The sequence below is a fragment of the Anopheles moucheti genome, chromosome X, assembly GCF_943734755.1.
Source record: "Anopheles moucheti chromosome X, idAnoMoucSN_F20_07, whole genome shotgun sequence".
Classification (NCBI taxonomy): domain Eukaryota; kingdom Metazoa; phylum Arthropoda; class Insecta; order Diptera; family Culicidae; genus Anopheles; species Anopheles moucheti.
Window position 1 is genome coordinate 5,587,072 of NC_069142.1, and position 27,028 is coordinate 5,614,099.

At 46.6% G+C, this 27,028-nt stretch overlaps 2 protein-coding genes across 4 annotated transcripts; both read left to right on the forward strand.

The window, feature by feature from the left end:
- Positions 1–1,959: 1,959 nt before the first annotated feature.
- LOC128306831 (protein kibra) lies at positions 1,960–22,181 on the forward strand. Its single transcript, XM_053044453.1, has 8 exons — positions 1,960–2,084; positions 14,420–14,721; positions 14,804–14,963; positions 15,185–17,391; positions 17,462–17,744; positions 18,059–18,219; positions 18,294–18,618; positions 18,701–22,181. The coding sequence occupies exons 1-8, from the start codon at positions 1,960–1,962 to the stop codon at positions 19,047–19,049; spliced, it is 3,912 nt and encodes a 1,303-aa protein (XP_052900413.1). The 3' UTR covers positions 19,050–22,181.
- A 1,560-nt stretch (positions 22,182–23,741) lies between these two features.
- On the forward strand, positions 23,742–26,794 carry LOC128306935 (uncharacterized). 3 transcript variants are annotated; one of them, XM_053044610.1, is made up of 5 exons: positions 23,742–23,814; positions 25,077–25,299; positions 25,379–25,717; positions 25,802–26,116; positions 26,188–26,794. In XM_053044610.1, the coding sequence occupies exons 2-5, from the start codon at positions 25,123–25,125 to the stop codon at positions 26,302–26,304; spliced, it is 948 nt and encodes a 315-aa protein (XP_052900570.1). In that variant the 5' UTR covers positions 23,742–23,814; positions 25,077–25,122; the 3' UTR covers positions 26,305–26,794. The 3 variants fall into 3 exon arrangements, with proteins under 3 accessions (XP_052900570.1, XP_052900571.1, XP_052900569.1); XM_053044611.1 differs by lacking the exon at positions 23,742–23,814 and adding an exon at positions 24,770–24,962; XM_053044609.1 differs by lacking the exon at positions 23,742–23,814 and having other exon boundaries at positions 24,770–25,299.
- Positions 26,795–27,028: the final 234 nt, after the last annotated feature.

Consider the following 27,028-nt stretch of genomic DNA (forward strand, 5'->3'; position numbering starts at 1 on the left):
AAAAAAAAAAAACGGGGGCACACAAGAATGCAACCGTGTGCAACTATTTTGATGCAACGATGCATTGGGTGAAGCCCTCTCCCTGTGTCTTCCATCTCACTTGCATCTCTCTGTCTCCCTTTCCGGGCGACTGTTTGGATCGCACACCATTACGGGGCTAGGGAATTGGATACATTTTCGCTACCATCAGCTCGATTCAACTGCAAAAAAAGTGGTGGTACAAATGTGTGTTTGTGTGTGCGATCCACTGGCTCCATTCCGCGTTGCAAACGTATGTTGTTATATTTCGCTGCGAAAGGGCAAATTGGAAAACGGTGTTGTGGCATTAAATGTTGCGGCGTAACCGAAGGCGAAATAATACCACACGATAGCGAAGCGAATTAAACACTAGCATTAAACAACTAAACAAACTAAACAAACACAAATAAGGCACGGCTGGTTGCAATGTTTTTTTTTTACTGTAGTTATTATAATTTTAGTTGATAAAAACGCAAAAGAAAGAAATTCACTAGTCAACTACAGGTGTTTATATTGGGTTAAATTAATGCTTTCATACGTTTGTGTGCAGCGCGTATTTACTGTTTCCTTTATTTCCTTTTTAACTCCACAGCGAATAATGTTTGCCCACCGTGTGTGCGTTCAGCGCGGCCGGATCGAATTCGCCAGCACAATCGATTGAGCAACCCGTCCGTGCGCAACATGCAATCAAACAGCAACGCAACGCTTGCGATCGTAGTTTGCACCAGCTCGTGTATTGGTGTGTGTGCGTGCGAGTGTAGTTCGTTCCACGGAAAGGATCCACTGAACTGATAACGCTGTAACCCCCGCGAGGGTAGTATGCGAGTGCATTTACAGTGCTTCATCCCAGCGTAGTGATTGTGTGCCTGAGGATGCGTATGTGTGGCGTAGTGCAAGGTGCTAGCGCGAAGGAATATATCGGTACGTGTACAGTGTGCGGAATATAATAAAAGAAAAGAGAGCCTAGTGTTAGTGCGTATTGCAAGACGTGGTTGTGTGGTGTACAGAGGATATTGGCCATTTGCCGTACGGTCCTTCTGCTGTTGCCATTCTAATCCAATCAACCGCAGGTCTCCAAACTCGCGTATGAAAGACAAAAGGCATCAACATCCATCGATCAACCTGCAAGTCCTGCTATTCCCCCCCCCGATCGATCAACATAACAACCCGGCGAAGCGTAAAACAGGATTCCCTTTCACCCACGCAACGGATGCCCGCCTAACCGTCGCTCTCGTTGTTGTCGCGCGGTCACTGCGCGAGAGTGCGTAAAAAGTGAAACCCCCGGCCGATAGTGCCGTTGAGGCACGCACATACGCACTCCGCAAGCACCTGCCGCACTTTTACACTATTATGGCAGCAACGTCACCGCCGTCGACAGTGTGGTTGTCTGCTAGCGAGCGTTCCCGAACAGCGGCCACTATCCGCATCCAGTGCCCCATCCACCCATAGCCGATGACCAGCACTGTGATACGGCGTGAGTGCGTGCTGGTGCGAGCTAGTGGAGGCGTGTAAGTGTGAGTTTGCCAATGCAGCTGTGTCGTCGTCCTTTCGACGATCTCGATTGTAGTGCGGCCAACACGGCAAAGGTGCGGCAGTGTATGTGAGAAGGAAGAAAAGCGTGACCAATAAGTGTGTGTGTGTGTGTGCGTATGGGAAGTAGAGGAGGGCGAAAACAGGTACCTCTCACGCTGTGAGTACGAGAATTCCCGCTTGATAAAGGAGTAGGATATAGAGGAGGTATTCGGGTGGCTCAAGAAGAACAACAGCAGTCACCCCAAACCCTGTGGACACCTGCCGTCCGCCGCGTCATCAGATCAATCAACCCTCCTCCCTTGAACTAGTGGTGTCTTTGAGTGTTTAAAAAGATTAAAACAAACAAAAAGGACACAGGACGTGCGCGCGCACCCACGTGTGCACGCACACGAACGAAAGTGCTAAATTATGCCAAAAAGCTCCAGCAACGCAGATCTACCACTCGGCTGGGAAATTAATACCGACTACGATGGCAAGGTTTATTTTATCGATCACATTAACAAGAAGACGACGTGGATCGATCCGCGTGACAAGTAAGTAACTGTTGTCCAAACCAAATTCTCTGAAGTTCTCTGATTTATTTCAAATTGGAAGATTATATTTAGTAGTTTTGCGACTTGGAATACTTCTAGAGAACTACTTCTAGAGAATCCAATATGCTTAAGACGCAAAGTATATTTGTATACCTTAGTAGTCCTGAGATTTGTGAGAGATACATTAGAATGTCTTGAAGATTTTCGAATGGATATTAAGGTCGGTGAATTTTAGAATAGTTATTTCATTTTTGAAGATACCATCTAGTAATTGTGCTGCTCGAGATCCATCTAGACAAGCTGATATGCTTGTGACGCACAGTATACTTCAATACCAGAACGGTGCTCAGATTTATGATGCATCCCACAGTATACCTCAAGGATTTTTGATTAATTTTTAAGAGCCTGCGTGATGGTGTATGCGAAATTGAGGCAGATGTCACACAGGAATAGTGCCGCTGGAGATGCACCCAGAGGATCTTCAATGCTGGAGAAGCTCAGTGAACTTCAATACCTCAACAGTTCTCAGATTTCTCAGTTTCTTTTAGGGTCGGACAGGAACAGAATTCATCGGCTTTGAGAATTAAAGATCAAAGATTCTGAAGTTTCTTAATCCATAATGTATTCTAGTATAATCTATGTCATCCTGACAATCGCAGCTAGTGAGCGAACAATACTATACCATCTCGTTCGTTCGTCAATTTCATCTTTAGCAAGAGCACAGGTTTATGACGTCTTCACTCGACAGGACCGGTCCAAAATCTCATCTGGACGCAGAAATCTCCATGCTTAAAAAGCCACAAATGGCAGATCTAGACCTTTTGAGGCTGTTGTGCCGATAAAGAAGACAATGAAGAGCTCAGTTTCGGAAGGCTACCACAAAATGGCGTACTGTGCCACTTCCGCGTGTACGCTTCTGTTAGTCCGAAACATATCCTTCAAGCGTTCGAAGCTCTGTCAACCTATCCATCCGGTGGTGGAATTTATGCAAACAACGTTCGCCATCGGTGCCGTTAGCGACCAGAATAGGAGAAAAATGTAAGCTTTTATTAGTGTGATCTTGGAGCATCACGGCAGGCAGGAATGTTGTGTATGGCGTACAACAATGGGGAGTGAAACGATATCGTCGTAGAATAAACACAGGCAAAGAATTCAGGCCACAGTCATAAACGGAGGAGAAAATGGCGAAGAAAAAAAGAAAGAAGAAGACAAATGAAGCGAAGCTAAGGTAAACACATGGCATGCTTAATTTGCATATTTGCATTAGGCTGGAGCCGTATGTCGTATGGTCGTCGTTCGCCGCTGCCTTCCGCGTCTTTATTCCACCTTCTGCCCAGTGTTTATATATCCCAGTGATCAAAGACAGCACCATGTTGGAATTCGGCGTTCGTGTAAAGGTCAGCACAAAATGAAAGCAAACGCCTCTATAGAATGGGGCCGCTGTTTTCCACTCGTTCCTCTCCATCCCTTTAGCCCACACTAGTCCTGTTTCGCCTTTTGCCACATCTTAACGCAAATGGAAGAATTGCAAATACGGCAATAAATCCAAAACTGTGCGGTTTTGTGCAGATTGTATAGAAACCAAGGTGGAATGTGTGTGTGTGTGTGAGAGAGAGAGAGAAGGGGTGGGCTTACTTTATTTCATTGCCTCTGTCTCCACTTGATACCCGATATGTTAGTGACACATCTTTGGCATCTACGCAACGGTCTAGTACATGCGGTCTGGTGATGGTCAATGCTGCAGTATCGTGGAACGCTTGGCCACTAGTGGACCATCGGCAGGAAGAGGAAGATTGACGTCGATTCAGATGGCGGCGGTGCGGTGTACGATGGCGCATTCTATACATACGTTTCTGCGCTTGTATGTACCCTTTTGGAGTAAAACCAGGGTGAGATGCGATAGAGGAACATTGCAAAGAGTTAGCAGCTCTGGTCCTTCCCGGTCCCTCACCGGCAGCACCAACGCTCCGCACATGTGTGTGCGGCTGCAAACCTCTGAGTAAACAATCAACACATTCCATTCTTATCAGCCCACACACCCCGCCCGCTTCCACAACCCTCTTATACGCTTCCGTTCCATCTAGCAGCGTCAACCACCCACAGGAATGGGTGAGTAAGTTGCGAAGATTGCGTTTATGTGTGTGTGTGTGTGCGCGCGATCCTATTATCAGTTTATATAAATAACAAATATCTCCTCTCCCGTTACTCATTCCTGCTATAACTTCTTCATCAAGCGTCATCTCAGCGCTCAGTACTCAAAACCCCACTGTTTGTCGGCGTTATTCTTCGGAATGTCTGGAAAAATCACATGTTTGTCGCAAAATTCTAGCACAATTTAACGTCTGGTGTTCTGGACTCGCAGAGTTCCTGCTCCCAGAGCTCGAATGGAAGTTTGAGAATAGTCATTCACTGACGTCTTGAGGAATTCCAAGTGTGTTCACGAATTCTCAGAGGGTTTTGCATCTTTGGGCAACATTAGCAATTCATTACCTTCGCGAATCCTTGAACGATGTCATATTCACGAATCTTCAGATATTCTATTTCCATTTGAGAAACACGAATCTTCGAAGATGTATCAAACAGAAGGTTTGAAATTAAGAGTCATGCTCAGTTGGGTTCAACAATAACAACATTCAACGCTGTTGCGAACTCCTTGAATGTTTTGGACGTCACGAATCCTCACGATTTGTATGCATCTTTGGAGATGCACAACTAGAAACGGGTTGTACCATTGTAGTAGAGAGTCAGCGTCTTTGATTTGGCTTATAAAAGTAGAAATTGAACACGTCTATGACAATCATGAACGTTAAGATACTGAAGAATCTCTAGTCATTGATAAATTCTTGGAGAGTTATGTATCATTTAGCGATAACATCAATATTTGGAAATTGAGCAACCTTCATGATAATCATTCGGAGCCATTCTCACCACTAGCAGATTTCATTTAAATCTGTACTCAAAATGGCGCCCACAGCAGGTATCTGCATTCCAAGTGAGGGGGGGTTTCGTACTTTATTATCACGGAAATGTAAGCAAGGTGGCAGTGTGGACTCGACAATCATGCACCTAGGGATCATAAACAATCATACGAGAGCTGCATGGTGGCGTGTGTCATAACCTGAGTTAGGTTTACGTTAGATTTATATAATTTATTAGCTATTCCCAGGTAAAAAACCGTAAACTTTCAGGTATATATGTGTGCGTGATATTGCGAGAGCAAGAGAGAAGAACGATGTGATTGATAAGGCGTTAAGCGGTATTGCGTTTTTCGCGGTGAGCAAACCTCGCCGTTATCAAACCCGGCTGTGTGTCATTTTATATCTGTGTGAATAGGGAAAAGATGAAGGAGTGAAGGAGTCCCAGAAGGGGGAGAGAAGAGAATTTTACATCTCGCTCTGGTTGTTTAAAATTTTGAAGCCACACAGAACAGATCGAAACAGAGGCCTTCATTTTGGGAAAATTAAAACCGGGTGTAAGAGGAAGAGTTGGGCTGAGAAAGGAAACGTCGGAGTCTTATCCTCGAGCAACGCTTTGCAATCCTTTATACCCTTTACACGTGTAAAAACCCTGACCTACCCTAAACCTGTGCATATTTGGGTTGAGTAAGAGAGAGAGAGACAGAGAGAAAAAGAAGAGAAGGAAGGGTAAACGGCATAGGCTTATTCGCACCTGTCACACAGCCTTCAGGTTCATCCTTCTTCACCTTCATTTACTTGCACTACCCTTTGCTTATTCCCCTATGTTGATGATGCAGTAGAACAGTAGAAGAATAAGCAGAGATGAAGGGAGAGAGAAAAACCGTTCCAGGGTTCGCTAAGAATGCTCGGCAACAGGCAAGAAGTGTGTCAAACGAAATAATGGGAAGGGAGCGGTTGGTGATAATGAATGAATCTCTTCCCGATTTCCGTTTTTTGCGAGACGGTGCATAAAAGAAAAGTGCACAAAAGCACTGCAATAACCGGTAGGATCAGTTGTTTCGATGGGGTGTAGAGGATGCCACCGCGGTAGCTTTGGTGCGAGCGGTAGGATGAATCCATCCATCTGTTCCCTGTTTTTTTTCTGCACTGTTAAGTACGAAGTACGCCCATGGTGACCATCTTTTAACTTTGATGCGATGAGGGGCAAATAACAACAACAAAAAAAGGGGTTTCAGCACGGTGGAGGATCAAGTGTTCGGCGGGTGGAATGGTGGACGTCACGTTGGCCTCCGTTGAGGAAGCGCCGGAAGGGAAAGTAAGTGGATGTGGCATTGACCGTGGTGATCAGAATCGGAAAGAATCGGTACAAATGGGGGATGGAGGGGTCGGCAGGAGACTCGAAGCACGAAAGTTCATTGGCATCAGCGGTTCTTGTTGCTTGCTCTTTGCCTATCCCCATCTGAAAGACAGCGTGTGTTGCAGCTGCAAAGATGCATTTTACGCCAAAAACTAATGAAAAAAGAGGCACGTTGCATCCCAGTTTCCCAGCTGCATCTTGCGAAGTTGTGTGCAGCGTTAAAGGTCGGTCGTTAAAACGTAAGCACCGAACCTTCAGGAAAGACACATTGCAGGGTTTCATCAACAGGGGGCAGAGCACGGTATCCAAAATCGTGCCGGGGCTATACATTACACGTAATTTGGATCTTAATTGAGGTAGATAGCAGATAACTATGCCATAAAAATAACTAACCAGTTAAAATAATTCAAAAAAATAAAATAATAATAAAAAAAAATAATTCACTTCATACATTAAATAAGTAAGTCTTTCTCGGAAACACAAGTTTAAAAAATAACCTGCTCATTTCTGTCTTCACTCTGTAACCTGTTGATATACATATGTCACCACCTGGCTTTTTAAGAAAACTTTTGAGAAGTATCATTCATTTGAATCTATAGCTAGGTTTCATTCCAATCAAGAATCGGCTCTCTCAAAAGGTCCATAAAACTTCAGAGCCCATACCGCGGAAAAGTTCCTTTTCTTGTTGTTCGGTACTGTTGATCATAATCATCAGATTCACTTGTGCGATTCTTCATGGACGAGGGGCGCTGTATCGAAGCATATTAGCGAACCCTGCAATTGAGTGAACAAGTTGTGATGTTGAGGAATTGCAACGGAAATTGATGTAGATACAGGGTATGCGAATCAGAGAGAGAGAGAGAGAGAGAGAGAGAGAGAGAGAGAAAGAGGAAGAAATAGAGAGAGAGAGAGATAGTTTAAATCGTTAAAGATTTCATTCTGACAACGGTTGTATAGCGATGGAAATGAACGAAACAGCAGAAGTGCAGAAGGGTTGAAGGAGTATGGTGCAGAGGAAGCATAAGTGTTGTGAAGGACTCCCGATTGTACCAAGGCCGAGAAAAGCAGAAACACGATATGAAAGCCGCACGCATACAGAAACACCCAAAGATGAAAAGAGAGGTTAACGTTTTCTACTTCTATTAGCTTCTTTGCTTTTCTATTCATTTTCTTCTTTCTCGCGCGCGCGTGTGTGTGTGTGTGTTTGTTTTTTTCGTTACTATCCTTCACCACAGTGCACCGTTTTGTTCTGTTTTATCTTTCTATTTTTATACCTTCTTCTTTTTCTTCTTTTTTCCTTCTCTCTTTCTTCTTCTTTTATTCTTCGTTTTCCTGCTCGAATGGTGTAATTTAATTTCCTCTTAATCAGGTTCTTTCCTTTTTTTTGCTTTTTCTTCCTTCCTTTTTTTTTTTGTTGCTGCTACCCCTGTCTCGCTTTTCGCCCTATTCTCCTTTCTTCCTCGCAAACTCTCTTTCATTCACAGGGGGTTATTTCCACAGCACTGTTCTGGGTTTCGTTCCTCCCTTCCAGACATGTTGTTTTGTCTTTTGTTCTTCAATCGTAATGGGGGGAGGTTTTTGGGGGTAGTGTAGAAGGGAGGGTTGGTGGGAAGAGTGAAGAAACCTTTCTTTCGTCCCCTTCAACTTCAATTTTACACCCCTCTCCCCAACCCTATTGATATTGGGCTCCATCATTTGTTTTCGTTGCACTTCTAGATGCGCTGTTTATTTACTTTTAGTTTTATGTTTCCAGCGTTCTTCTATGTGCGGACGTGCGCGTGAGAAAACTGGTTGTTTGCAAAGGGGATGATGAAGTGGTGGGAGAAGGGGGGGGAGAGGGGGGTGGCAATGGGAAGGATTTAGGGTAACTGCACTGAATGCATCTGGTTTTCTGGCCGTTTGTACAACTAGGGTACACCAGGCAATTGGAGATGCACGCGTTAGTGTGTGTATGTGTGTGTGTGATGCTTTGCGCTAGGGAACGGATCAAGTGCGTAAGTCGAGCATCAATTAGTTGTTTCCAACGTTTCCAAGTGTTGGTGCATTTTCACCTGACAGGTTCTCTGCTACAAACGCGTGTTCTAGTGGGGGATGGGTAGCCGTCGTGCAGAAGGCGAAGCAAGACAAAACATTGCATGTGGGGCATTGCATCTACCCCTTCCCCCGTTCCTCTAACATAACCTTCCCCCTTCGTTTCCTTCTCTAGTGACACTCTGGCAGAGCAATGACTGCCGGCACCACTGTTACACGAACCTTGGACAAGAAAGGAAAGAAGTGGGGGGGGGGGAAGGGAGGGTGGTGTGCAGAGGAAGCAGAAGGTCGACTAAAGAGGAAAGGGGGTGGGGGGGGGGTGGGAGGGGTGGTTGTTAGATGCATTCTTTTCCAGTTATTGACCCGTTTGTTTGGAATAGTTCTTGCCCCGGCGGGTGGTTGATGGGGGGGGGGGGGGGGAGGGGGGGTGGAACGCCGATTTGTGTCCATTTCCCTTTTCCACCACATGACACTCGTCACACCTTGCACCCCCCACTCTTCCTTTCCTCCACCCAACCACCGTTTCCTTCCGGCTGTGGACCCTGTGTCAGCAAACAGGTTGACCGGGGGAAGGGGGGGGGGGTGGGGGGGGGGGGGAAGGTGCAAGGGGGTTTAGAAAGGTGTGCGGAGATGATAGAATGGGAATGTGAATAGAGAATCTCTCACCTCCGCTTTTACACCTCGAACCCCCCCCACCCCCCCCCCCCCCCCCCCCTCCTGCCCTTGCGAACCATTTCCGTTTTGTCCATCGCCCATCCATCGCAACGATGGAGGGTTCATCGTCCGCACGATGAAACCTTCTTGGGTTTTGTTTGTTTGTTGTTGTTGTTTTGTTTCGTGGGGATGGTTTTTCAGCTATTGGACGTGACGCGGTTTTTGGTTGCCTTCTCAGAGCCTAGCCGGTTGGCTGTAGCGATATTGTGTAACAAACCGCATTGAAGCTGTCGAAGGAATTCAGAACTATTACCGATGAAAGAGGGAATATTGTCAGATATTTATTCTTCAACTTTTTTTTTAAACAAAATTCTACGTACGATGACAGGTCATCAAACGGACAATGAGGAAAAATTTGGATTTTTCTTGTAGCTTGCACCATGTGGCATCTAGGATGTCCACCCTTCAGCAAGTTCACTCGCTGCTGTGATGTAGTGGCGTTAAGATTTATTCACTGCAGGCCAGCAAACTGGCCACAGTGTTAGCATCTGTTTTCAATTTTGTGTCATACATTTATGGTTGTTTAAAAATAATTCCGATGGTCACTAATTTTATTGTGTACCGTATGAGTTACGACTAGCGCAGTTGAAACCACTGGTAGCGGCTCGCCAAACGAAACGATCTAGCTTTCTAATCCCCATATTCCCACCCCACACCATGCCACACAAATCCGGTGGCCCAATGCAACCAGCAAGCAACGATCGGATGTGCAATCGTGTGCGGCGGTGGTCGCGGTAGATGTTGGAACACCGAAAAGACGCCAGAAAGCGCTGTTATTTTCGGAACCGTACCGAGATATTTCTTGTCCATTTTTTTGTTCTTCTTGGAAACGGCTGTGTAAACTCTGATCGCGGTGGACTCACGAGCAGTGAAAAGCAGCAGCAATTAACACTCCTGTTTGGGTAGTTAACGCCGGGTCGTAAAACAGGCATAATTTTACGATTTGCATTCAACTGCACCAATATGCAGCACATCAGCACCGCCGGTTCCGAATGTTCCGAATGTGTTCCGTCCGTCCGGGTCCCGGTCCGGCAATGCTTAAAAATCGGACCGGGCGGGAGTAATAAAAACCACCCATCGAAAGAACGGGAGCGGCAAGAGTGAGAAAGAGGGATCACAGGTGCGGTATTCTGGGGGGGGGGGGGGGGGGGGGGGGGGGGGGGGGGGGGAGGTGGTGGAAACAACTTTCCGTTATTTGCTTGCTAACGCGTTAATTAAAGCAAGTGTTCCTCAACCTTTTCGAGTTCATTCCTGCAGCATCCCCCACCTACCGGAGGGCGTTTTCGGTCTCTTTCGCACTGCCGGAGGGGGGGGGGGGGGGGTTTTGTTTTTTTTTTTGTTTTTGCAAACCAAGCACTAAAGTAACTGGCGAAAGATGACTGGCAATCGAGGACGAAACGACACACAACACTGGCATATGTTGGCAAGTCGTAAAGATTCGTCCTTCGGCTTTTTCCTATTGTGCCGTAAATTGGAGAATAGTGGGCAATATAACCGAACTCTGCTGATATGTACAGGTGATCAAAACACTGGCAACTCCACGCCAGCGGCCAGTGTTGCCATCTCTCGGTAATTGGCGGAATGACATTCCCGAACGTGAACAACGTTATCTAACTTCTTGCAGGATAATTGCAACCCTCCGTAATACGCCAGGAATTGTTCACGGTGAGCTCATAAAAGTTGTGACGGGAGTTTTTTTTATTGCAATGGAATGTGCAAAAAACACACGTTCGATTGCAGCGAAACACATATTAATCAGGCATCAATTGAGTTAAATTGACTAGAACTGGTATGGCAAAACGACAATAGACGTCAGTCACACCATTCTACAGTGTCTCACTCCCTTGCGGCAGGAGAGTCGTGCACCTTTAAGAGATATATTTCAAGCGCTAACTAGATGTCAAGCTGCTAGTGTCTGACATTTGTTTCTGAAGACCTAAAGCTATGTGACTTACTTGCTTCAAGTATCTTACTCTGAATCTGTGTTAGGAAGTTGCATGAATCTCCAACAATTTAAGATGTTAGGTCTTTTTATTCTTAGTTTAGGACATTACGGTGTTGAGTTGTACCTACGAGATATTCTCCCTTATTAGCAGTTCGTCTTGTGCCATTCGTCAAAAAGAAGCTTGAAGACTATCAGAAGGGATTCCGAGACGGGTAATCTACCATTGATCAGATCTTCACCATACGGCAGTTCTTGGATCTTTCATCTATTCATCGACTTCAGGGCGGGCAATGAGCTCTTTTGGAATTCCGGCCAAACTCACCTGACATGTACAAGGACTTGTCTACTCCTCAACCTAGCACCTAGCGAGGGTGTGATCTGCAAGTAGAAACTTCAGAGAGCACGTAGACATTATTGGTTCGAAGATTAACGAACCAAAACCCAAGTTGGTGGTGACACTACCAGCGACCCTCATAAAAAATCCCAAGTTACATGGAGGTGACGTACAGACAGAAGATCACACTTTCAAAGTTGTCCCTAATTTCACCTACCTCGGGTCAAAGTACAGCACCGACAGCAGCATTGGGGTTGCGACACGCTACAGTCTGCGCAAAACACCTGTCGAGACGAACGAAGTTGGGACTATATGGAACTCTTATAATTGCAGTACTCACATATGCTTCTGTGACATAGTCTCTGTCCAAAACTGACTAAGGAGCATATTCGGAAGGATTTTTGGTCCCATTTGTGCGTGGTAGGAGGAGTTGTTACAATTACGAGCTCTCTGTCGTACAGTGGATTAGACTCGTTAGGCTCCGGTGGGCTGGGGTCATGTAATGAGAATGACATCGGACAATCTAGCCCGTGAAGTCCTTTTAGGTCATCCACATGGACGGTCCGGATCTGTGATAGGCCCAAATTGGAGATGGAATGATGGCGTGGATTCTTCGTCTTTATCGTTGTCCTTAGTAAATCTTTTAAGAAAAGTCATTTAGGTGAATCTTCTGAAAAGAGTCATTCATATGAATCTTTCGAGAAGAATCATATGAAAGAAGAAGATTCATATGAATCTTTAATGATGAGTCGTAGTGAATCTTCGAAATAGAGATTCAGATTCATTAATTCAGTTCAAAGATTCATTCAGACTCATGAATCTGAATCAGATGCCCCCAACAGCAGTGAATATTGTTGCGTATTCTAACCGCTATGCCTAACAACTCCCAGATCCCACTCCCCACCATGTCCAGCAAGCGCATTCGAGCTGGTTAGTACTCAGTGACCTTCGCGTCCAATTACCGACGAGCAGCCAAAGAAAGCAAACACAAAACAACAAATCAAGCACACAAACCATAAGCCCCGATGTGTTTGCACTGCTCGCTCGAATAGAATTGTTTGCTTGTTTGTGTGTTTGTGCAAGGAGGCGCGAAGTGTATCGAAAGGAATTTTTGCGCGACCGTTTTTTTTTGTAGTTGTTGCTTATGCTATCGTTCATCTCAATTACCTTCCGATAAGGAGCAAGTCGCACCAGATGTAGGGCGCACCGCTCTGCATCACCACACCAAACGTTTGTCCAGTGTGCGCAACGATGCGCAACGGTGGTGCACGTACAAAATGGGACAAAGGTAACAAAAAAAAATGGAGTCATTAAAATAATGTTGACATTGCTATTGACTATTCCCACCGTGCGTTGTGATTCTGAGTGATATAAAAAAATACTCCTCAACGCATAACATTTCGAACGCATTAATCTCCACCAGAACCGTGCATATTAGTGTGTGTGGTTTGTTGTTGTTCGATGTGTCATTTGCTAAAAATATGGCATGGCTCACAACACCGCACGGTGGACCGCTTCTGCGTTTGTGCGTTATGCAATTGGGCCGAGAGCGGTGCTTCGCTATATTTAAACCCGACCGCACGCCGGGACCCATCGGAAGGCAACCTGTTGTGTGCCTGCGTGGAAACCGTGTGCTGTCACCAGCGCAGGAGAGGAGTAGCGTTGTGCCGAGAGGGTGTAGGGAGAGTGTCAAAGTTTAACTGGGTGTGCGGAGTTGGAGCGGTCTCCGTAATTGACGACCCGAAGATCCAACTCTCATTCACCCGTCCTGTCACCCGTTCTACTTTCACTGTTTTTTTATCGTATTGATTGGCAATGTTGCTCTTTCGGTGGTCATGGTGGAGAGCAATTTGAAACGAAGCGAAGGACACGCGACATTATTGGCGTTCCGAAGGAAATACATTGTGTTTGATTGAGCGATACACCCGGAGCGGGGCTGTTCCAGGAAGCCAACCGCTATTGTCCAAGTTGGCTCATCAAGTTGGCAAACTGTCTACGGAGCTGAGATTCGTGGAATTGCATCGTCCCGGTAACCTAATAAGATGGAACAAATGGACGGTTACATCTTCCGTTTATTGGACAAGGTTGAAGAACTACACCCTGGAACTGCTTTACCTGTCGTCCTGATATTGAAGGACCTGAAGATATTACTTTGTGTCAACGTGTTGTTTCGGTAACGACACCACGAAAGATTTCCGCAGACGCCTTATTACTGAGGTCCTTCATAAGATGCTTCTAGTCTCCTTCTCTATCCTGTCTTCTCCTTGGATCTCTGGATCTTTAGATCTCTGGAGGTTTAGTAGTTCTGGAGGAGTAGCTTTCAGGTCTTGTTTATACGACACGCGTATCGATAGTAGGATCATCGGCAATCTATTCGTCCAGGAGGGTGAGGTACTTGTTGCTTTCAGGGAATTCTTGAGTTGTGCGGATATGATGCGGATTCCCAACCGTTTCCTTAGGTTTTCGAATAGCCGCAATTCAAAACTAACATCCGACAGTATCTTGCTCATGTTTATTAGCGTGCTATTAAATTATACTTACTGCTGGATGGCAAACATTCCCTTTCCTCGTGGGATGCATTTCCATCCTGTGCGCTATAGAATTTGCTATGACTAACCACAGCAGTAACGCTTCCAACGGCAAAACCTTCCACCAGCGGTCACATTGGCGGCAGAATAAAACACCGACCTTCACAGTGAATGTTTGGATAAAAATAAAACGGCTTGCGTTCGCGTGCTTTTATTGACGATTTTCCTCACGCCCGCGGTTGAATCATGAAAATTTCCCAGCTTCATCATCGCTCGGATCGGGCGCAGTGCCAGCTGATGTAGGTCGCCACAGCCACACACGGTTTCGTACTGGCGCGTAATAGTGCCAGTAATAGTGGGTGGGACGGTTAAACATAAAGCAAAATAAATCGTAATTTTAATGACTTGCAAGCAGCAGTGTCCATATTGTGTATCTTGCCCCTATCATATACTTGCCGGAGGTTCAGTTACTAAAACTGCTCTTTTTATGTGTTGTTGTCATCCGCAGACATACGAAACCGGAAACGTTCGCCGACTGTATCGGGAACGAGCTGCCATTCGGGTGGGAGGAAAGCTATGATCCACAGATCGGTACGTACTACATCAACCACAACACGCAGACGACCCAGCTCGAGGATCCACGGCTGCAATGGAAGAGCAAGCAGGACGAGATGCTGCGGGAGTATCTGTGCTCCGCACAGGACACGCTGGAGGCCAAGAAGGAGATACTGAGCGTGAAGACGCAACGGCTCCATCTCGCGCAGGAAGAGTACAACCATCTGAATGCGCTCGCCGCAAGCCGCACTAGTCGTGAGTATTGTTCTGCTGCATTCGCCCAGGGTTGTTCCTTGGTTTGTACTGATCGGAACGCTTTATTCTACCATTCCCGCAGTGTGCTCATCGACGAGTTCCTGCAGCACCAAGTTTGATCCGGAGCTGCTGCGGGCGGATCTGGCCATCGCGAAGGAGCGTGTATTCCGGCTGAAGAAGGAACTGTCTCGCATACAGAAGGAGATGCACAGCACGCAGAAGGGCGTGGACACCTTGGCCAGGTAAGTGACAGGAATGGCTCACTGAATCTGTTGAGAAGCGCCATTCATATGCATCTTTAGTCAATCAGGATTCGACTCCAAAAAGATGCATGGTTCCTCAAAGATTCATCTTGAGGATGTAAGAAGATTCATGAATCTTTGAGAATTGGTGACCCTTTGAGGATTTTTGATTCTTTGAAGCTTTCTAACTTTCTTTTTGGTTCATTTTTATTTTCTTTTAGCGTGGAACAAAAGCTCAATGCACACGTGAACGGTTGCTACAATATTAGTGAAGCGCAAGCCATTATGGAGGAGGTGAAAAAGATACAGAAGTCGCTCATTACTGGTGAACGGGAGAAGAAGGAACTGATGAAGAGTTTAGCGCAGGTGAAGGACGATCTGACGCGGTTACAGTTGCGCCAGGAAAGCCCGGACGCGTCCACCTTCAACCTGGCCCAGGATCGCATCTGTGCCGCGTCCCAGACCGACCTGTCCTCCGAACACTTCCCGATGGGGGCACGTGAGATGGCAAAGATGCGACAACGGTACGACGAGTGGCGCCGGCGCGTGAAGGAGATCCAGGAGCAGCTGGCAGCGCTGGAGGAAAAGATACGGCCCGGTGAGCTGGAATCCGACCAGGACCGGTTGCTGCTGTTCCAGGAGAAGAAGCAACTGTTGCTAGAGTACCGCAGCATTACGCCGAAATCCCGTTCGCCGACGGAGATGCGTAGAATTCAGAGCGTTTGCCGGCAGCTGGAGGCGGACCTGAACATGGCGTACGAGGAATCGAACCAGTGCATCGCAAACCGGTTGAAACTGCACGAGGAAAAGCAGGCGCTGCTGCAGCAGCTACTGGAAGCGCTCAAGGAGTTTACGCATCTCGAGCATCAGTTGAAATCGCTGTCGGCGAGCACGCTGTCGATAAGCAGCAGTTCCAGCCTGGGATCGTTATCGACCGCATCCAGCAAGGGTTCGCTGAGCGGGCTCAGCTTCACCGATATCTACGGTGATCCGCTGTCGGCCGAGCCACAAATCGATATGGTCGACATGAACCGGCGCGTCCAACGGTTGTTCCATCCGAGCTCGGAAGTTTCGTCGCTATCGCCGCGCAGCAGTCTCTCCACCGAAACGCCACCTGCGTCACCGATGAAGCTTGACTGGGTGGCGGCAGCTGCTGTGGCAGCGGCCGCACTGTCGTCGGGCAATCCATCGTCATCTGCTGTTCACGCTGCCATCACCTCTGCCAAACTGGTCGGTGCTGGTGTTTCCACCGTTGTGCCTAGCTACGGGGCACCGTCCGCATCGGGCGCTGTGCCCAGCTACGCCGTTGCGACGGCTACCACAAGCACAGTGGCATCCAATACCGTCTCCTCCGCATCCGATTATAATCTCGACCGGCAGCGGCTAGAGGAGCAACTGCAGGAGCTGAAAATCCGTCAGCTGGGTATCGCTGGTGGGCCGCTGTCACCGATCTATGAGAAGCCAACCTACCTGGAACCAGCCGCCCTGCTCAGCCGCTCGTCATCCACCTCCAACACGCGGTCCGTTTCGACGACGGTGAGCGACGAATCGGTGGCGGGTGATTCGGGCGTGTTCGAAGCGTCCCGTGCTCCACCCGCCCTGCAGACGAAGGAATGCGCCCAGGTGCAGATTGGACTGCGCTATGCAACCGCCGATACCGCGCTGTGCATCACGATCGAGCGTGGTAGCAATTTGGGTGCGCTTGGTCCACCTGCCGGTTGTCAGATATTCATCCGCGCCATGCTGCTACCGTCCGGATCCGGTGGCGGTGGACCCGGGTTCGTGCGTACCGGCACGGTGACGGATTGGGTTCGACCACTGTTCAAAACGATGCTGGTGGTACAGCTGCCCCTCGACAAGGTGTACGCAAAATCACTGCACGTGAAGGTGATGGTGCTGCTCGGTCAGCGGGAGGATTGGATCGGCAGCACACAGATCAGCCTGGCGGAGTTTAATCCGGCCGACGCGACCACCAGCCGCTGGTACAACATCGTTAGCCGGAAGTCGATGAACGAGTCGGAGCTGCTGGAGGGTTGTGCTGGTGGCGCACGGGAAGAATCGTCAGACGAGTCGACCATCATCTCGTCTCAAACATCCACACTGACGCGGAACCAGGGACAGGATGAGCTGCAGGCTGTGCTGGAGATGGTGTATGACGAACTCTCGAACGACGATGATGATGAAGACGATGAGGAGGAGGAGGAAGAGGATGATGACGAAGATGAAGAGGAGGAGGACGATGAGGAGGTGTATAAGGATGAAGGGGATGAGGAGCGGCAAGCCGGTCTACCGACGATGGGGTTGGTGTGCCGTCGGCGAAATAAACAACTGCAAAGGCTAGTCCACTCCGTCGAGGAAGAGGACGAAGGGGAGGAACATCAGAAGCTGCAGGAGGAGGAGGAGGAGGAGGAGGGTTGTGCATCCGCGGGTTAGTAAGCGTAGTAAGCGTTTTTTTTTTTAAAGACCGAACTCTAATTGTTTTCTTGACTCGCTGACAGAAGCTACCGAGCTGATGATACAGGAGTACATGAACAGCGTGAAGGAGGGACAATGTAGCGGTGACGGTGGCAGTGGGGATGATGGAGATGAGGGTGTGGGTGTACCACAAGCACCGCCCGTGCAGCGGGTGGACAAAGAAACCAACACCGAATGTGCCTTTTTGCCGGAACGGAGCCGCAGGCGGTTCCCCGATCCGAACGGTCCAACGCGCTCTTCCACCATCGAGGAGGGTTCGGTCGTGGACGATCGTTTGGTGAAACGATCGCAAACTTTCTCACCAAGGTAAAACGGGTCTTCTGTAAAGAGTTAACCTTAGAAGAGTTAAGAGTTACATTCACCTTAAAAAAATAATTCAATAATCTTGTAAAAATTCAAAGAGCACACCAAAGACAAGACGAATGATTTTACTTAGTTTAATTTGGGAATTTATGTCTTTAAAGAATTTTTTAACATTCGTCGATCATTAGATGTTCGTTAAAATTCAGAGACAGACAGACTAGTTCGATTTGCTTCAGAATCAGATTCACGTAACGCTAAACCAAAGTTTGTTACAACCTAACCTCACTATCTCGATCACTTTTTCGTCGTCCGCACAGTGCCGTAGCTAGCAAAGCCCGATACATCTGCCGGTTAAACCGGAGCGATTCCGATTCGGCCATGCACTTCAACAATCAGGTGACGCCCCACCCGTTCAAGCGTGGTTCGGTCGAACGACGGTCGCTGCGCTACCACAATCGCGTATCTAAGATTTATCACAGTAAGTAACTGCCACGATCGAGGAGTTTCTTTAATTTTTTACTACAAAATCCCTTTCGATTTCTCTTTTTGCAGAGATGCATCCGGCAGTGCCACGCACCAGCCTTGATCTCGAGCTTGATCTGAAAGCGCAGCAAACGAAGCTAGAAACGCTGACGGACGAGATCGGGCGGTTGCGAGAGCTGAAGCACCGACTCGAACAGGCTCGAGACAATAACGACGTAAAGGTGGCGGCCTGGGCCCTCGAGAATGAGGACTTCCTTCGGCTGGTAAAGACGGTAAATGCCGTCACGCCGGAGGAGCGTCAGCTCGCGAAGCTGCTGATGAAGACGTCCAAGGAGATATACAAGCTGCGCAAAACGAAAGTCGGCAAGGGCAAGCTCGATTCGATCTCGTTCAAGTGAGTGCCAGTGTGTGGCGTTGCAGCCGAGCGCAAACTGATGCACATGCCAATATATGTTTTTTTTTTTAATTCACCACAGAGAAAAGATGGCGTTCTTTACGCGTCGCGGTGTATCCGTACCGGAGCTACCGTCGGAAATATTCCCTGGCACGGCTACCGCGCAACCGGGTGCGACGTCCTCCGCACACCAGCTAGATCCAATCATGGATCTACCCGCGGGCGGTGGTTTGGAGCGGGATAGGGAAGAGTGTGGCGGTAGCAGAACGCCAACCAATACAGAGCTGATGCCGACGGATACGGTCGAATCGTCGACCGTGTGCGGATCGTCCCCGGCAACTACAGATATCGGCACCGGTACGGAACCGGAATCGGATCCAAATGCCTTCTCCTACAGCGACGTTGACCGCACATACGGTGTGGAGGTGTGAGGTATCCAAACAAATAACCGCACACGACGTACAGTGTGTCACGTTGTCAAAAGTGCCTTCATTTTTTTAACGTATAAAAGAGAAACGCTATAAGGCACGCATTTCGGTAGGGCACAGTGTTTAAAGAATTCTGATTTTTTTTTACAGATATATAATATATAGGATTATAACGTGTGTCCGTGCAGACAAAACAGCGATAGGCGGCAAGGGAAAAAAGCAAAACAAACAGACAAAAAAGCAAGTTTAAAGAATGACCAAAGGTCCTGCATGCATTTAATCGTTAAGTTGAGATATTTTTTTTTTCGTTTTCGTTTTTAACAGAGTTAGGTACTTTTTTTACTATAAATATTAATATTATTATTCTTTGTTTCGCGTTTAGTTTAACGCGTTAGGAAAAAAAAGGAAAACAATCTAAAACTGTCCCCACCAATATTACTTTTCCATTCTCTTTCCCTTTCCAATCTTTTCCTCATATCAAATTTCTGCATTAGGAAAACAAAAGGGGGTGTTGTATGAATTAGTTGGCAAAAAACGAGCACTTGCCTTATTGCTCACCTTTTATTATTCAAGAAAACAACTGAATGAAACAGCGGAAAATCCCATTTGAAGACTCTTTGCCTAGATGTTGGGATTGTTCAGCCCCATCCTTTACAGATACACCCACAAACCGTATTAGCATAATTTTGTTAGCGTTAACACAACCTGTCGACACTGTACGCATCGCTGCCTTAGTAGAAACGCATATGCTTGGTTTTGTATGTTTTAACGCTCCTTTCCAAAGGTTTCACCCTGCACACACCCCTCTCCCCCCCCCCCCCTCAATCTCGCCAAACAAGCCCACCACCTTCACCTTTCCCTCACCGGTACGAGGGGACGCCATCTTCATGTTTAGTTTTAGTACGGTAAAATAATTTTAAACGTCGCCGCAAACGTTAGATAGAAATGTTCATAGAGACGCATGTCAAACCTCTAACCTAGCTGTACACAGGAATAGCAATTAGGTCATTATATAGCCTATATACATATACTACTACTATGAACTACTACTATATTATGCGTAGTGATGCTGCCTCTTTTTTAAATAAGCAGAACTAGTTAGGGAAGACTAGCAGACAGTGAAGGATATTAAGTAGAGGAGCGTATTTTTGTTTAAGTGTACGTTTTATGTGAGTGTGTGTGTGTGTGTTGCCCAAAGAATATCACCACCCAAGGCAGAACAGTGATACAGGAGGTTCGAGAAGAAATCAACACAGCAAAGGAGTTCATAAGCTGTAAACAAATGAACGTTAACTATACAAATTTAGATAGAAAATCTAGCAGCGCAGAGGAAAAACCTAATACATACACAAACACACTCATACATATACACACATACGCACATATGGAGTTTTCTAGGGTAAATATTTGTTAGCGATCGAGTGCAGATTAGTAGCAGTCATTATCCAAACGTGCAATAGCGAGAATATTTTCAACCTTGTTATAACCGATTATGATAATACTTTACTATTTCTATTTTTTCTTTAAAAAAAAAACTACCCGCGTGAAAGGGACGGGAGGGAGTGTAGCTTTTGGTTGATGTGCCAAAACAAGTCATCAATCGTAGCAATAGTGTACGTTTGTTTGTTAGAATTACAATATAGAGAAAAGCGATCATTTTTCTTCCCTTTTCTCTCTCTCTCTCCAACTCTCACACGCACACACGCGCATTATTTTCCCATTTTATGTTTTTTTGTTTGTTTAATGTTAGCTTAATTCTTGCTTCTGCCTCATATTTCCATATTGTAGGGGTACCCAATTTCAGCCAGTTTTATGTTGTAAACGCCACTTTGGTTTTTGAATGCGTGAAACGTACAGACATGCGTCGTATTGGTGCTTTTGCACCGCTTTATAGTTGGCTGTTCTATTCGGCTTGGAATGAACCAAGTTTATTGTTGCATTGTGAGTGTGTGTGTGCGTGTTTGTTGGTAACAAGAAAAAATTAGTAATTTTATCTTCCGCTTTATACTCCTAGTATGTTGGGAGATAGTTGCGAATCCATCATGTATGCTAATAACATTCAACTGGTATGAAAAACCCAGTAATGTATCCGGCTGATGTTAATGTATTTCTTTTTTCATACCTTTTTTTTACATTTCGTCTACTTCTGAGCCTGTTTTTATCTTATTTTTTGCGTTATTGATTATTATTTCCATTTCTTAAACATAGCTTAGGTAGAAATCCCTAATTTTTTGCTCTTGTTGCGCTCTTGCGGCGCTAAACATATCTCAATATACCGCCTAATATAAAAAAAAGATGATCGGGAGCAAAACATTGGAAGCAAAAGAAGGAAACAAACATAAATGCAACAGGCCAAAGGAACGCAGCACTAACAAAACAATCAAGAGAGAGGGAGAAAGAATGATAAAAACAAATAGAATGCTCCAAAACAGTTGAGGAAAACGAAGGCTCGGCAAGCGAGGACACGAAACGAAACTCCCTTTTCCCCGTACTCGGTTTACGATTGGTTGGGAAAATGCGTGCCTTTTGTCGGCACTCTGTAACTTTGTTGGGTGGTAAGGGTGGTGATGGGAAATACTGCATGAAAATCGGCAAACTTCCTTATAGACAATTAACGATGTGCCTTAGATGAAATTGTTTGCAATTATTATTGTGTGTGTGCGCGGGATGGTTAACGTTTGTGTTGTGAGGGCGTGAGCGAAGATGGAAACCGAAGAAAACAAAATGGACATAAACTGTTTTGTGAGATGAATTAGTTGGTTAGTTGTGAAGGATTGCAAAAGGGGTTTTGTAAACACTCTTAATCAACCCTGTTTTCTGCCTGTATATGGTATAGAATGGATAGTTGTTGCCCAATCTTCTAGCGAAATGCGAAGATAAAGGCGTTAGAGAAAGAAATTACAAACTAATACAAAAAAAAAACAGAAATAAATATAAGTAGTTATGTGTGTATATATTAGATACAATATATACATATATACAAATACACATAAATTCTATCTATACACATATACAAAACTATTACGTGAGCTATATTCAATAATACGTTTTATATATAAAGAGTCAGTTATTTTATCACTGTAGAGACCTTCTTCAATGAAGGGACTATAGCTGCTAACATATTAAGGGTTGTCACATGTATGCTCTATTTTATTTGTTTTGTTTGTAAGAAGATGTGAATATCACACTATGAGCCATCACTATCACGTTCGGTTGGCGAATAAAATCCTTCAACTTCTTCTTTCTTCAAATGCTCCAACGTTGTTCGAAAGTATACCGACTGTTTCCGTAAAGATCTCCACAAGCCTGTAATACCTGAACTGAACACGTATCTGATCTGCTATAATGCTGAATGATAACATGCGAAAGCGGAACAGCTGTATGCACGCTGCAGGGGAACTAATGTTATCTCTTGTTTTGGATGCTCTCCTGGTATCAGAAATCAGGAGACGGCTCGTTTGTATGGAAATTCTTCATTTTCCATTGCGGTTTATTTTTAGCGTAGGAAAATTAGTCCACCGGGTTTCTCTTAATTTGTCTTTCTTTCTGCACACCTCATTTTGAGGGTGTTGGAAAGAAATAAAATGCCCTTTTTCGGTATTTTTATATTATTTGTATTTTTTTTTTTTGCACGCAGTTGCATTCATTTATTGGTTGTTGTAGATGATGCTTCACAGACACACACGCAGGGAGCTGTTTTTCGTTGATTACGCCTTACATTTTGTGTTTTATATAACGTGGCGTCCTTGCGTCTCGTTCACTCATTCGGTTCAAAGACCCTTGCATTAAGACTGCGGCACCCGGACAAAGTCAATTCCTGGTGTGCATTCATCTCGCTCTGTCACAAGGCTAAAGTGCACCACCATTTTCCAACCCGTAACATTCCAGACCGGCTTTTCCACCCACCGGGTCGGTGTGTGGGTGTCAAGTAGAAGCGATAGATGTATGTATGATGGTGAGTAAGTGTGCGGGTTGATGTGTTTCATCCTTCATATTTAAGCCGGTGTTCCATCCAGACGCATGCGCCGTATGTTAATAACACACGGCTTGCCGGGAGAAGGAAGGGAGTGGGAGGTTTCTCAAGTTTTCCCCCAAAAAATTTGCTCTCTGTAGGTTGATGCACCATTTCGGGTGAATGTTTTTGGACGGCGAAATAGCGGGGTGTATGTGTGTGTGTGTGTGTGTGGGTAGCATTCCAACAGATGTCAAAGAAGGTTCAGGTCAGACTCAGTGGAGGAGGAGGAAGTGGTGAGATGGAGGGGTAAGAGAAAGGGATGGTGAGGGAGAGGGGTGGGGGAGGGGGAGCCGGGCCACACACTGGAAGAAGGAGAAGTTGCGAAGAGAGGAGCAATGTGCACCAAGATGCATTTCTGCATACTGCGCGCACCCTCTTCGCAATCCCACCTGTACCAACTCGATGGCCAGGTGCGCAGAGGATAACGTAGAGGAGCATGGGGGAAAACAATGCAAGGAAAGGCAGGCGCGTGGAAAAACGGGAAAAGAAAACCCTGCGTACGGGAAAACTCGGCCAATCGTGCGCGCTCCGACTTTGCGCAGCGCTCAGTAGCAGAGTAGTAGCGGCGCTGGTCGGATCGTGTGGTGCGTTTTGCCGCAGCATTTTCCCGCAGAGTTACAGTAGGCATCTCTTCTTCCGGGGGGTTATTGGGTTTGTTTTTTTTTTTTTTAATTTGGTTTCGGTAGGAGCTAGTGAAACAATTTTGTTGAGCATTCCTGCCAGATTTTGTTCCATCGCAGCACACAGACACGGGTAAGTGGTGTCCCGTTTTGCTCAAGGGAGGGCTTGGCAATTGTTTAGCTGTGAGTCATCATCCTTCGCACACGATTGCTTTTTTTTCCGGTGTAAAGCAAACTGTTTGTTTTGTGCGCGAGTGGGACATTTTGGGGTAAAAAAAGACCTGCCCGGTATCTTTGCTATGCAGCGCAATCAACCTGACGACGGACCCGTAACGTTGAGGTTAGGCCACGTTTCCTCGTGCTGATGATTATATACACATGTGTGTATGTGTGCGTGTGTGTTTGTGTGAGTGTGCGGAGAGAGAGGAAATATTGGAGGAGATGAAGATGTGACGACTCACGTCTTTTCGACCAAGCCGTACCACCAATTCTTTTCCAATTTTCACGCATCCATCCTATAAATAGAGGAGACCCGAGTGAGTGGAGTGAATGAGCCGGCAGTCTCTCACACACACACACGCACACACACATACATACACAGAAACAATGCCATGCGAGACAAAACAGTGAATTGCGGTTTAACCAAGTGCACAAGTGTATCCCCAACTTGGGTCCTGCCTAGGTGCTTACGCGTTCCAACGAGGATGAAGTCACCGCTCACTGCTGTAGTCACCTCGCGCCTCCTTGTACAGATCCGTTGCAGGTTAATGTGCGTCCGAGAAAGAATTGCGGAAGCGCAGCCCTGGTGCAGTTTGTGCCCTTTCGATGTTGTGGGCACAGGAGCGTTTTTAAGAAGGGAAGGGTTGAGCGGAGCCGGCGCAGGTAGGCTGACGAATGGGAGGCAATTTCGTGTGCCGTACGGAGCACAGAGAACGAGGGTTTGGCTAAAAATAGTCTTACCCGCTCTCCCGACATGGGATGTCGCGATTAGGGGGTTTAGAAGAAGCGGAGGTTGACTCAACAGTTAGAACCGCAAGCAATATGTGTGCGCGTAAGCCAGAAGTAGGGCACATACGCTTTTTTGCTGAATGGAGAATCATTCCGAGAGTATGTCGTGGGTGTTGGGACGCGTGATGTGTTGTGTGGGATCTGCAACAGAGCAGACGAGGTGACGAGTTCCGGTGAATGTTCTTCAGTAGTTCCTGGGCGTGGGGATCCAAGCTTCTATCCAGCAGCCATTCACCTTTCAATACAGCATTCAACCAATGAACGGTCTATCAAGTACTTCAATATGTTGCCCCGTAAATTACTGCACATTGTGTCGGAACTCGTGGTGCATCTCATTGCCACGTGGCGCATACCGCCTAATGCAGTTGTCTCGTAATTTTGTTACAGTCTCCAGATCGTAGCCGTTCAGACAAGTTCACACAGACAGAGCAGGATGTCGGATACGGAGGCAGATGCACAGGCCAGCACGAACGGCGGTACCACGACGAACGGCACGGCTCAACCACTGTTGCCCTCACAGAAGGTGCTTGAGGAGGAGGAAGCGGAACGGTTGGCTGAGGAGGAACGCAAGCGTAACCGTGAGCCACCGATCATCTTCACCGAGGTCGATGTAAGCCACCCCGAATGGAGTACCTCCACTTCTAGCTCTCACCACTATTTCACTATCTCTGCCCGGTTACAACACACAGTCCAAGCTGGAACTGGAGCGTCTGGTCGACTTTGTCGATGGGAAGCTGTCAGAGGACGAGCAGGAAGCGGTAGACCAACTGCATCAGTACCTGCTGCTCGGCGAAGGTGCCTGGACATTCGGGGACTGTTTTCTGGTGTTTGTGGGCCGCATCTTCCGCGATCAGCAGTGCTTCTCGACAGATGTCCGTGTGCATCTGTTGCGGGCGCTTGCCAATGCCGCACTGAAGGAGGACATCATACTGCTGCTGCACCAGGACCGGAAGGAGCATGTGCTGATGAACTTCGCCCAGGACATTGATCGACATCCGCCCGAGGAGCAGCAATCGATCGCACTATTTGTAGGTGGTGCATCTGCTCCACTGGCAAGAGTTATTAACACCTGACAACTCTTCTTTTCCGTTCTCCTTTTTTCGGTACGCCAGATGTGCAACTTGTTCGAGAATAACAACGCATCGGAATGGCTGCTGTACATCTCCGAGTGGAACTACAACGGTTTGACCACGTCCAATATTCGGGCGACGACGAAGGTCGCGGTACACTGTCTGTTAGCGACCTGTCCACGATTGCTGGACATCGGTACCGCGCTCGTCCACAACATCGCCTGCAAGGAGGTGAAGACGGTTGTGTTTGATGATGTGGCGGTGGAGATCTCGATGGCGTTGCTGCAGTTCTTCAACAGCTCCCCAACGGAGGAACATCTTTTCCGCACGATGAAAGCGTTGGCCAAGTTTGTGCAGGTACCGTGCAGGTTCGTAGCTTTTTCTTGTGGTTACTAACGTTCTCGTGCTCTCTTCTCACATCCACACAGGTGTCACCGGATGTGCCGCAGTTTGTGCAGATGATTGGACCACATCCGAAGAATTTTAAGGGCAAAAGCGAACGGGTCGACGGACTGATCGATCAGATCAGCAAGAAGATACGCTAGAGCTATCCCAGCTCACAATCCATCCGCTTTTCCAACCCACTTTCGTTCGGTGTTCTGTTCGGTGCCGTAACTGTGTTGATGATCGGTAACGATCGTGATCAGTCCAACACCGAACGTAATCACCTTATCTTAAACTCACACACTTCTAAGCAAGATACATAACACTGTTTCGTTCCGAACCTAATCACCTGTTTGTGCTAAGCCGCTAGTAACTGCGTCCGCTCGCTTGGTGGCGTTAAGGAACAATGATGAAATTAGTAGAACATTTGCAAAAGAGGGAAGATAAATAGAGAGAGAGAGAGGAAGCGAGAGAGATCGATGACAAAAAGTAATACCTTCCCGGTGCAAGTAGAGTGTAGTGGCGAATGACATGACCTTACGTCTGCTTGAAGACGTTAGCATTCAATTGCTGATAAAAGAAAACACAATACACACAACAACAAAAAACCTGCGTAAAAGAATAAACTTAATGTAACCAGTACTACTTATGATTAAACGGATCTTTTTACTAGTTGCGACCTTATTCTTGCTCAGGGAAAGAATTTGCCCACTGTGTGCTGTGTTGGGAATCTGTTGTGACATTCAATCAATGTAAAAAAAAACTCCTATAAAGTGTTTGTTTGCAGATACAAAACTATCCCGCAACAGAGAAACACAGCCGTACATCTCCCCCAGCTGAGTAAACAGTACGTCCGTCACGCACATACTCGTCCGCACGAATATT